The 12,372-nt window shown below is 34.7% G+C and overlaps 1 protein-coding gene across 4 annotated transcripts in view; it reads right to left on the bottom strand.

The window, feature by feature from the left end:
* The window catches only part of abca4a (ATP binding cassette subfamily A member 4a), an 88,940-nt gene that overhangs the window by 40,297 nt on the left and 36,271 nt on the right, over nt 1-12,372 (bottom strand). For all 4 annotated transcript variants that reach the window (XM_087308933.1, XM_087308934.1, XM_087308935.1 and 1 more), the window contains 6 exon segments: nt 10,533-10,649; nt 10,255-10,452; nt 5,138-5,343; nt 4,885-5,061; nt 2,775-2,997; nt 246-467 (listed from right to left, as the gene is read on the bottom strand). In XM_087308933.1, coding sequence (XP_087165059.1) covers nt 246-467; nt 2,775-2,997; nt 4,885-5,061; nt 5,138-5,343; nt 10,255-10,452; nt 10,533-10,649 — 1,143 coding nt within the window.

Raw genomic sequence — 12,372 nt, 5'->3', positions numbered from 1 at the left:
AGACCTTTTAAGTGCCAGTAGTCATTGATTCAGCATTTTATGTTGTTTTATTTGCTCTAATAGTGCCAGTAGCTTTTTTTGAATCCCTCAAAACCCCATTTAAAAATCTCCTTTAATGTTCTCTAGCCTCAAATTGCAATTATTGGGCAAATTTTACCTTGAAGTTGCAGTTTTCTTCATTGAGAAACCTTTATAAGAACTTACATTATCAGTTCAGTTCAATCATGAGTTTTCGTGTAACATACCGCCATGATTTTCATGTCTTTGGTAATGCGGTCCTGCCAGGCGAAGCAGACTACATGCGGCAGGTACAGGGTGAAGTAAATGATGCCACTGCAGGCCGCCGCCAGATTGGCCTTATTAAAAAACACACTCATGAGGAAGCACTGCATGATGGTTGCTGTGGTGAAAGTGAGCAGGAAGAGGAAGAGGATGATGGGATTGCTGTAGTTCAGCACTTTTCCTCCCTGTGAGAAAACAAAGATGCACATTTATATTCTTGAAATTACAATATTATCATTATATTATTTATATTCTATTGCCACAGCCATATCACCCTGCAGCCCAAGACTGGTTACTCACTGAAGCTACGCAGGGCTGAGCCTGGTCAGTACTTGGATGGGAGACCACATGGGAAAACTAGGTTGCTGTTAGAAGTGGTGTTAGAGAGGCCAGCAGGGGGCGCTCAACCTGTGGTCTGTGTGAGTCCTAATGCCCCAGTAAAAGTGAAGGGGACACTATACTGTCAGTGGGCTCTCTGGGGTCATTAAAAATCCTGTGGCACTTCTCGTAAAGAGCCGAGGTGTAACCCCGGTGTCCTGGTCAAAGACCCTTAATCGGCCCTTACGATCATGGCCTCCCAATCATCCCCATCCACTAAATTGGCTCTATCACTGTCTCTTCACTCCACCAATAGCTGGTGTGTGGTGAGCACACTGGCGCCATTGTCCTGTGGCTGCCATCTCATCATCCAGGTGGATGCTGCACATTGGTGGTGGTGTGGAGAGATCCCCCCTAATGATTGTGAAGCGCTTTGGGTGTATGGGCATACACAATAAATGCACTATATAAATACACATTACATTACGTTGAAACGTTGCATTGTGCCATACTCTGCCGCTCAAATGTTTTACACTATTTTTAAAAAAGATTTATTTTGTTCCACGATCCAAAAAAATCAATCTAACATGCTTATTCACCACTCAAAAAGCTTTAATATTTTGAAAAGGAGGAAAGATGTTTATTTAGCCTATTAATGGCAACAATTAAAAAAGCTTGAACCTGGAAATAACATAAAGAAGTCTTTCTGATGAAAACAAATTATTCAAAATAATGACACAAGTTGTAAAAAAAAGGAAAGAATGACATATGTGCTCAGGACACAAAAACAAGTCTTTGAGAAAACCTTGAGTAAATTGCTAGTTCTCTCCTTAATAACATTATTAATTATTCTTGAAAATGTACATGATTATGGAGGTATTTCATTGATAAATTGATAAAATATGTTTGCTAACAGTTAATGCTGATATTTTTGATAATATTAATATTGTTGCTATTTGTTGGTGCCAGACAAGCTGGTCTGAGTATTTCAGAAACTGAAGATCTACTAGTATTTTCATGCACAACCATCTCTTTACAGGGTTTACAGAGAATGGTCCAAAAAAGAGAAAATATCCAGTGAGCGGCACGTCCGTGGGCACAGATGCCTTATTGATGCCAGAGGTCAGAAGAAAATGGCCAGACTGGATTGAGGTGATAGAAAGACAACAGTAACTCAAATAACCACTCGTTACAACCAAGGTATGCAGAAGAGCATCTCTGAATGCACAACACGTCCAACCTTGAGGCAGATGGGCTACAATAGCAGAAGACCACACTGAGTGCCACTCCTGTCAGTTAAGAACAGAAAATTGAGGCTTCAGGTCGCACAGGCTCACCAAAACTCGACAATAGAAGATTGGAAAAACGTTGCCTGGTCTAGTGGGTCTCGATTGCTACATTTAGATAGTAGGGTCATAATATATATATATATATATATATATATATATATATATATATATATATATATATATATATATATATATATATATATATATATACATATATATATACATATATATATACATATATATATATATATATATATATATATATATATATATATATATATATATATATATATATATATACAGGTATATATTTGATATGTGTGTGTGTATTAGTATAAGTAGGTATGTATCTGTATGTTTTGTTTTGTTCTGATTTTACTGGTTGTTTGTTCCTAATAAAAAAATAAATAAATAAATAAATTTAAAAAAAAAGTATAAAAACCCTTTTACTATTATTATGAACACTGAAAACTGCTTAACATCCCTATGGAAACCCTTCGCCGAAGGATTTTCTGAATAGCACAGAATATCATTCATTTGAAACAGGAATCATTCATTTTCTTATTTTTAAAGTTTAGCAAGCTTTTGCTCAATAAAGTAAATATTTGCTTAAAAATAAAACTATTAAACTTACAACTGGAAAAACTAACAAAATAAATAAATACATGTACAAAAAATATAACAAAAAATATCTAGATGGTTAGAAAACTATTAAAGCCACAAGAGGTCAGTATAGCACAAAAATGAAATCTGAAATCTCAGCTGAAAGCCTTTTACTTGACCACAATATTTTATTTAAGCACTATTCTGCTAAAATTTAAAGCTGCACACTTAGTTTTTTTTCAGTTAGCATGTTTTAGTGTGTTTTTGGACACCATCTCTCACCATGATGATAAGAGTGAGCAGGGCTGTGCTGGAGGCCATCATGAAGAAGGTGTCGATAAACCACGTGCACCAGAGCACGCGGTTTGTGACGCCCATGGCCTTCAGGGTCTCCTTCAGCCTCATCTCCTTTTCCAGCACGATGCTCTTCACCGTCATCGACACAGAGTAAACCCAGGCCAGAACCATGAAAATCGGAAAGCAGCGGTTCAGGGTCAGCATGAAGCTGCAGCGTGGGTTATGAATGAAGGTGAAGAAAAAAAAAACATTACATAATAGAACAAATAGTAAATATGCAACAATATTAATGTTCTGTTTGACTGTCATATTTTATATACACCCAACATTAGGCTCCTCTAGATTGAAAGAAGAGACTAAGACAAAAAAATATATTATTTTAAGGGCCAAAATATGCCAAAATATGCAATTTGAATAATCTTAAAGAACAAATGGATAGTTCAGGCCAAAAATTAAAATGATGTCATCATTTGCTCATATTTCACTAAGTTTCTTTCTCATAATGAACACAAAAGAAGATATTTTTTTAAATGTTGAAATCGGTAACCATTAACTTCCATGGTATTTATTTTTTCTACTATGGAAGTCAATGGTTGCTGTTTTTTTTAGCATTCTTTAAGTATCATGTTTTGTGTTCAACAAAGAAGTTTTGAAATCACTTGTGCCTGAGTAAACAGTGAGTAAATCTTCATTTCTGAGTGAACTATCACTTTCATTTATCACAATAGATATCTAAATGTGAAAATGAGAATGATCATATAATTATACAATAAATTACGATAAACATAATCAGTCTGAAATATCGGACTTGATATGAGCAATATCACACTCGTAGCAGTGCGATGTGGCTGTATATGCCTTAATGTCCTTTCAGTGACGATATACAGCCACATCGCACTGCTACGAGTGTGATATTGCATTTATACAACAGTTTGATGGCATAATTGTGTATATAAAAAAGAAAATCAAACACATAAAAAATCCAAAATCCTCAAAATCCTCAAAATCCTTTAGTAAGAGGAACTACGTTCTTCTGCCCTTCATTCACATCTGCAGCTGACGGTCAGAACAGCAGAAACTGTTGCTAATTCTCCACTGTCATTTTTGAGCTATTATTTGAATGATCTAGCGTAATGTCTAAAGTGAAGACAAAATAGGTGATTTTTGCTCACATTTTAAGATTATTAGGCTAAACGGCATGAAATGCAATCAGTCTACAGAGATTTCCCAGTATTTCTCTGTTGCAATCAGGAGATCACAATATTACTATGGTATAAACACAGCACAGCAGCATACAAAAGAGAGAGGTTGACTTAGAAAGTCATTTACCTGTTTAATAATGATTTGATCATCTGCAGTTTGAAATTACGCTGTTTTTCTCTTAGGGTGCTTTCACATCTGTAGTTCGGTTCATTTGATCCGGACCAAAGGCAATGAAAGATAGATTGTTGCATTTTCTGCCGTCTTTGAGTCGTTTTCACTCCACACTGCTGGCTTTGGTCCGAACCAGTTGAAAAGAACCAAAATGCAGTCATCTGACAAAACCCTCATCTCTCATTGGCCTGATGTTGTTGAACGTATTTCCTAAACTGCTTATCGATTGGTCAGAATTCACGTGCGGAAAAAATGCCAATGCAACTCCCGCAAGTAAACAAACCGGCAGACACAAAATGTTGCTTTTTACTATGGAGGGACGACTGCTCTGACTGATTGTATCCCTGCTTTAGACAAACTATACATTCCGAGAATGAAGCCCGGCTGGAAAACAATGTTTTAATGCATTGGTTTGATGTTTTGGTTTGTTTTGTTCCTGTAGTATCAGATACTTGTCCTTGTATAATATGTCCTGCATAACATGTCCCTGTAAATATCATTAATGTGAAAACTTGTACTGTGAAAGTACTTGTTGCCATACCACCCCGTAGGGTTCATTTTGCCTAAAACTGCATGCAAGTTTAAGTGCATTTTTGCATTCTTTTCTAAGGTGTGTTCAATGAGTCTTTGCTGGTAAATTCACAATGACCGACGACGAATAAACAATGTTAATATATATATATTTTTAAATATCTAATAAAATCACGATTTTGTCACTCACAGGTCATCCACATAGCAGGGATAGGGCATCTGCTGCAGGTAAACTCCTAACGGCCATTCCTTCCCTGTGTGTGTCTTTATTATTCCATGTTCAATCATGTCCTGCAGGTAAGCAAATCCTCCCCAAATATACCGCAAGTCATCCATGGGATCTGCTCTTGGGCCAGGATCCCAGTATCTGAACACAGGATATAGAGAGGAATAAATGCATAGAAAACCAAGATTTGAGGAATGGCTCATTGCAGGCTACAGACCTGTCTTTAATCTTGTTGGTGCGCTCCACGACATCAATGTCCATGCGAATCTTGACTTTGACATGAGGGGGAACTTTGGTGGTCCAGGAGTACATGTCAACAAACACTAGGCCGGCCCAGAACTTGCCCTCCTCTAGAAGGTTCAGCGCTCGATGGGTGAGCTGATCCTCATCAGAGATACTGGAGAACTTGTCCAGGACTAGACACTGGAGATAAAGAGGTATGCAGTAAGTGACAGTCACAGTGTAAATTGCAACATTTTATTAGTTTATGTTATGAATAAGTAATGAACTTACATACATAAAGTGCATCTGGAGAGGATTCATAGCACTTCACCTTTTTCACATTTTTTATCTTCAGCCTTATTCCAAAATGGATGAAATTCATTTATTTCCTCAAAATTCTACACACAATACCCCATAATGACAATGTGATCATAGATTCTTTGAAATTGTTGCAAATTAAAAAAAAATAAAAAACCTGATAGATCACATGTTGATGCACCTTTGGCAGCAATTACAGCCTCAAACTGGCACACCTGTCTTTAAAGGGCCATGAAACCCCCTCGTTTCAGCAGGGTGTTTTCACACCTCTACTTTGGAAAAAGTCAGAAAAGTGGGCGTGTCCAGCTCTGTTTAGGGGGGAGTGTCGGAGGAACTAAAGTGGGAGGGTGTGGGAGTGTCTATTTGGGCACGCGCGAGTTTCAGTCAAAATATTCCGGTCACAAAAGGCGGTTAAAAACCCTACACGAGGTTAAAGTTTGGTTGTGGTCCTAACATGTTTGCACTCGGTGCAATAGTTAACTTAGTTCGATACGAACAAACTGAATAAACAAAGAGCACTGGTCGCTCACTTACCAAATCTGTAGACAGGACAATCACCAGCAACTAGAGCCGCGTCTTTATTAAAAGAATACTACAAGCGAATCTGATCTCAGCGTTTGCAGATGAGAACAGCTCTCAGGTAAACAATAATCCTCCTTAGACACGCAAGTTATTGTTGTTGAGCGTCGCGTACACTGTCAATCCACACGTGACTCCAGCTGAGCTCTCACAGAGAGAAAATGAAAACGAAACTTAACGGCAGCAAACTATAAAAGCAACACTTCAAGCTTGTTTTGCCTCACTCTGGCACAGACGTCCAGTCTGCACGCTGGAATACAACGCTATTATGTCATGACCGTGACGCAGCTTCAAAAATTCGCTTCAAACCGGAAGTACGAATTTGCTTAAAATAACGCAAAAACAACCAATTTACACTTTTTAGTGAAATATAGGTGTCCTAATAGTGTTTTTAGCAGTGTGGGGCACATATACGACTGTCAACAGCTCAAAAAATGTGTTTTGGTGTTTCGTGACCCTTTAGGAATTTTTGCCCCATCCACTTTGCAGTTCCTCTCAAGCTCTCTCAGGTTGGATGGGAAGCGATGGTGTACAGCCATTTTCAGATCTCTCCTGAGATGTTCAATAGGATTTAGGTCTGGGCTCTGGCTGGGCCACTCAAGGACATTGACCGAGTTTTTGTGAAGCCTCTCCATTGATATTTTGACGGTGTGCTTTGAGTCATTGTCCTGCTGGAAGATGAACCATCGCCCAAGTCTGAGGTTAAGAGCACTCTGAAGCAGGTTTTTATTCAGCAAATAATATTGTTTCTTATGGTCTGAGAGTCCTTTAGATGCCTTTTGGCAAATTCCAGGCGGGGAGTGGCTTCCGTCTGGCCTGATTGGTGCATTGCTGCACAGATGGTTGTCCTTCTGTAAGTTTCTCCTCACCCCACACAGAAGTACGCTGGAGCTCGGACAGAGTGACCATTGGATTATTGATCACCTTCCTGACAAAGGTCCTTCTCCCCCGATCACTCAGCTTAGATGCCCAGCCAGCTCTAGGATGAGTCCTGGTGGTTCCAAACTTCTTCCACTTATGGATGATGGAGGCCACTGTGCTCACTGGAACTTTCAGAGCAGCAGAAATTTTTCAGTAACCTTCCCTAGCCTTGTGCATCGAGACAATCCTTCTCAAAGGGTCTACAGACAATTCCTTTGACTTCATGCTTGGTTTGTGCTTTGACATGCACTGTCAACCCTGGGACCTTATATAGACAGGTGTATGCCTTTTCAAATCATGTTCAATCAACAGAATTTACCACAGGTGAACTCCAGTTAAGCTGCTAAAACATCTCAAGAATGATCAGTGGAAACAGAATGTACCTGAACTCAATTTAGAGCTTCTTGGCAAAGGCTGTCAAAACTTCTGTACATGTGATTTTTCAGGTTTTTCATTTTTAACAAATTTGCAACAATTTCAAATAAACTTTTTCCACATTGTCATTATGGGCTATTGTGTGTAGAATTTTGAGGAAATAAATTAATTTAATGCATTTTGGAATAAGGCTGTAACATTAAAATTGTGGAAAAAGTCAAGCGCTATGAATACTTTCCGGATGTACTGTACATACTGTAGTAATGATTATGTTGCAGAATTAGGTCCCATATGACCCATTCTTATACATTTAATACTTTTTTAATAAATATATTTAATTAAAATCTGCGGTGCAATTTATATTTTATATTTAATTAATATAAAATATATTTATTTTTGTGACATGAATTATTATAATTTCTTGAATGTCCACATGTAAGTGTTTTAAGAAATAATTTATACAAATCATAATAGTATGTAAATAGAAATACAAACAGTACAAAAATATACATGTATAAATGTTATACACAGTATTGCTTATATTTGTATATAATAATATTTATTTTCTTAGTATATAAAAATATATAGACATGTGTATAATAATATTATTCTTATTAATATGCATTACATTTTTTACGTCTTTTTTCTGTTAATGTAAATTTAATATTATTAAAAATTGTATTATTATTCATGATTTTTTTTTAAGCCACCAGAAACAACATGGAACAAAATGAAACTGTGTAAATGTCAAATAGAGACACTTTAAGTATATTGAAATTATGTTAATGCATCAGAATCAAACACAAGACTAGCATCCAAAACCCCTCCACTCAACGCGTTTAAACTTCTGTTTAATTAAATAGTTTGCTGTTAATTAGTTTCCAGCTCAGCCCTTTAAATAAGACAAAGGATTCCTATTAACTTTAATACGAGTCTGTCTGAGATCTCAAAGCCATTTTGTTCTCCATGCATTTGCTCTTCTTTGCCTTTCTCTATGTGAAGGCGGACAGACTGACAGCTGTATCGAATCGAACTCATTTGTTGGGTTTGTCTGTCACTCCTCACGTGTTTCTAACTGAGACTGAGACAAACACTTTAGCCGTATGGTTGAGACGGCAAAGGTCCTGCCCTCGCTGGCACAGCCAGCCTTAAGCTCACACTCATTTGTTTTGAAGGCTTTCAGCACTGAGATCTCCAACACTGGCAAACTCTCAGACAGAAATCAGACGCTTTGCTTTCTTCTACTTGACATTAGAGAAGCCGACCGCTCACTTTTCACACTTGGAAAGACTGACTTTTTTTTGGATAGAAATTTATACCTTTATTCATCAGGGACAGATTATGTTGACCAAAAGTGCACTGTAAACCCTAATGTTGTCTTTACTTAAACAATTAAGTAAAGTTGACTGAACATAACGTAAAATTCAGCATTTTGGTCCAATCACTTAAAAATATGAGTTAATTTAACTTAAGTACCATGAAAATGCATAAACTTAAGAATAGTAGGGTAGTGAGCTCAAAATAATATATTTTATATATAATTAATCCTTTAAAAAAAACAGGTCATTTTCACAAATGTAGTCTTGACTGTAAAATTCTAATATGTGCAACCTTTTAATACAAGGTCTTTTTTAAATCAGAATACAAACGGCTTTAAGTATAATTATTTATCATAATGTGAATAAATGGCTGCTTATTTTTTGTTTAAAATTTATTTTGGTAAACTGAACATTTTAAGTACAGTCTACAAAACCGCAAGTTAAATAAACTTAAATACTGTATGCAAGTTTTGGGAGACTCCCTTAATTAAATTGAGGCAACGAGTTTACACAATTAATTTAGTTCAGTCAACTTATTAGAGTTTTCAGTGTGAGAGTGAAGACTAATAAATGCTGTACCTTTAAATAAATAAAATAAATCCATAAAAATGTGAATATTTAAAAAAATTTATTAGTATTTTTTATATATTTTACATGGTTTTTCACGTTTTTTATTTGTCCAAAAATACAATAAAAATATAATATTAAGCTACCTGTTTTTTACTCATTTAAATGACCTTTTAAATTAATAATTAATACTAAACATATGCTAGCATTTTATATTAATATTTCACAGTAATTATTCTCAATATTTGACAGTTTTTACTGTATAGATATAAGCATAACTGATTATAATGCCAATAAACACATTTTTTAAAGATATTTTTTCTGAGCATGACATGTTAAATTTAGTGCCATCTATACATAATATTTGATAATTGTTAAATAGAATTTAAATCAAATCAAGTATAAAGTATAATGCATTGTGGACACAATACTGTACTTTAAAGTGTGCTCTGTCCTGTAGTACCTCTACTAGCACTAATAATAATAATAGTAATATTAATGCTACTACTTTTCCCAGAGATAGAGTGCGGCTGGAAGGGCATCCGCTGCGTAAAAACTTGCTGGATAAGTTGGCGGTTCATTCCGCTGTGGCGACCCCGGATTAATAAAGGGACTAAGCCGACAAGAAAATTAATGAATGAATGAATGCTACTACTAGAATAATAATATATTAATTAAATATATGATATTCATTTTCCTTTGGCTTAGTTCCTGATATATCAAGGGTTGCAACAGCAAAATGAACTGCCAACTATTCCAGCAAATGTTTTACGCAGCAGATGCTCTTCCAGCCTGGGAAACACTAATACACTCACATTCTCACACATACTCATACACAAAGAAATGCCAACTGGTCCAGCTAGGACTTGAAACAGCGACCTTCTTGCTGTGAGGTGACAGTGCAGTAGTAGTAGCCTCCTACTACTTGTTTCCAGCAGTAGTAGTAGCATTAGCAGTAACTGTAATATTGTTACGCATTATATTTTAGTGTTTATACATTTCAAGTAATTCGTATTCTTCTAGTATTTGATACCTCGCCGTATCGGTTTATGAGTCGAATCACTTGGTCGGTGAGGTTAAAGATGTTCCTCCAGTCAAAGTTTGGCATGTCCTGCTCTCTGTCCTCCTCTGGCCCGCTGTACAAGAAGTTGAGGATGTGTTGACCCGTGAACGCAGCATTTCTGAGGCCTTTGTTGATATGATCCATCACTGTTGGGTTTCTGATGGAGTCCTGCCATTTGAAGCACAGCATTACTGATCTGAATCCATGCGGCTAAAATGAAATTGGTGCAATAAAGTGACAATGTTTACCCGAAGCATGTTTATCTGCACACTGTCCTGAAAGAAGCTCCAGATCTGTGGTCCCACCTCCTCCCAGGCCCGACCCATGTTTCTGAGCCTTTCTAACTCCTCAAAGGTGGTGTTCGCCTAAATAATCACACACAAATGTATGGATAGAATTTAGATTTAAAATATAAGCATATAAATTACAGCAGGTGAGACAAAGCGGTTGTGTTTTGCTTATTAACAGGTCTCTTGGTTGATCCTTAAGGTCTTTGTTAAGTCAAATGTTATTTTGTGTTTTATTTGATAAACCACTGATAACATGTCTTCAATTATTTAATCTTATTTAATTTTATTTAATTATTTAATCAATTAAATCATTAGTTTAAAGTATATTTTTGTATGTTTTTAAAAGAGTGCAATTTTGGATGAAAAATATAGTAAATACAGGACTTTATGGGTTTAAACCTACAACATTTTTGAATGTGAATATTTTGTAAAGCAACCCTGGGGAGGAATGGATGAATTGATAAAAAAATAAAATAATAATAACAATAAATAGTTCTTATCATTATACTGTAATATTCTAAACAGTTATTATCATTTAAAAATTAAATATTTTGATAAATGTATTAAATGTGTTGTTTACCCAAATAAACAATATACAGTTAGGTTGAAATGAAATTATAAATATCCAAAATCATAAAAATTGTCTCATATTTCTAATTCTCTTTCCTCTTTTGAATACCATTGAAAAAGTGAGGGTAACTAATAAATATTTGCAACGTATATAAAAGTTTTGTGTTATTCAAGGCAACTGGTATTGCCTAATTATTACTGAATTAAAAAAGAAAATGTGATTTCTATCATGTAAAAACTGCTGAAGTCAATCTTATAAGCCTTAACCTAAGAGAAAAAAAAATCAGTTGGCTGCAGAAAAATCCGTTGACTTGCCTAAATTAGCCTACATTAACTTGTCTTAACATAACTAGTAAAATAGTCTGTACCTTTATCATGGCAAAGACAAAAGAAATTAGTTATTATAAATTAGTAATTAAGAAGTAGCGCGGGACAATGCTCACATATTTTAGGAATGTCCAAAAATACAACTTTATTGGCAGTAGAGTAACAGGGAGCTGATCAATTCAGAAAGTCTCACCTATTTGCACTACATATATTATTAATAACGACTAGGAAGATAATTACAGTGACCTGGATGAAGACCTGCCAACTTGAATGAACTTGAAAGAATGGACATAAATGCTGAAACAAATATATATATATATATATATATATATATATATATATATATATATATATATATATTAAATATATATATATATATATATATATATATATATATATATATATATATATATATATATATATATATATATATATATATATATATATAAATAAATGTATTTGAGAAAATTACTACAGGTTTGCAGTTGAGATCAGACTTTTTTCAACAGACCGGCATTAATTAAAACAACCTTTTGACCTTTGAAAGGCTGTCAGGGGCTTTAGCTTTGTTGTAGTTATTGCCTTTATTTATTTATGGAATTTATTTATTTTTCAACTTTTGTTGTTCCCCCTCATTACTTTATATTTATTTATTTATTTATTTATTTATTTATTTATTTATTTATTTATTTATTTATTTATTTATTTATTTATTTATTTATTTATTTACTTATTTACTTATTTATTTATTTATTTATTTATTTGTTTGTTTATTTTAAGCTACCACTATTATTTATCTATTATTATAATTTCTATCAGTGATTATTTTCTATTTATTTGTTTCTTTTTTGTGATTGTAAACATTCTTAGTAAATGTTATTTGTATACTATGTTTATAAAA

The sequence above is a fragment of the Danio rerio genome, chromosome 24 (genome assembly GCF_052040795.2).
Source record: "Danio rerio strain M-AB ecotype USA chromosome 24, GRCz13ab, whole genome shotgun sequence".
NCBI classification, from domain to species: Eukaryota; Metazoa; Chordata; class Actinopteri; order Cypriniformes; family Danionidae; genus Danio; species Danio rerio.
Note: the sequence above shows the minus strand (reverse complement) of the source record. Positions and strands in the feature narration are given on the sequence as shown.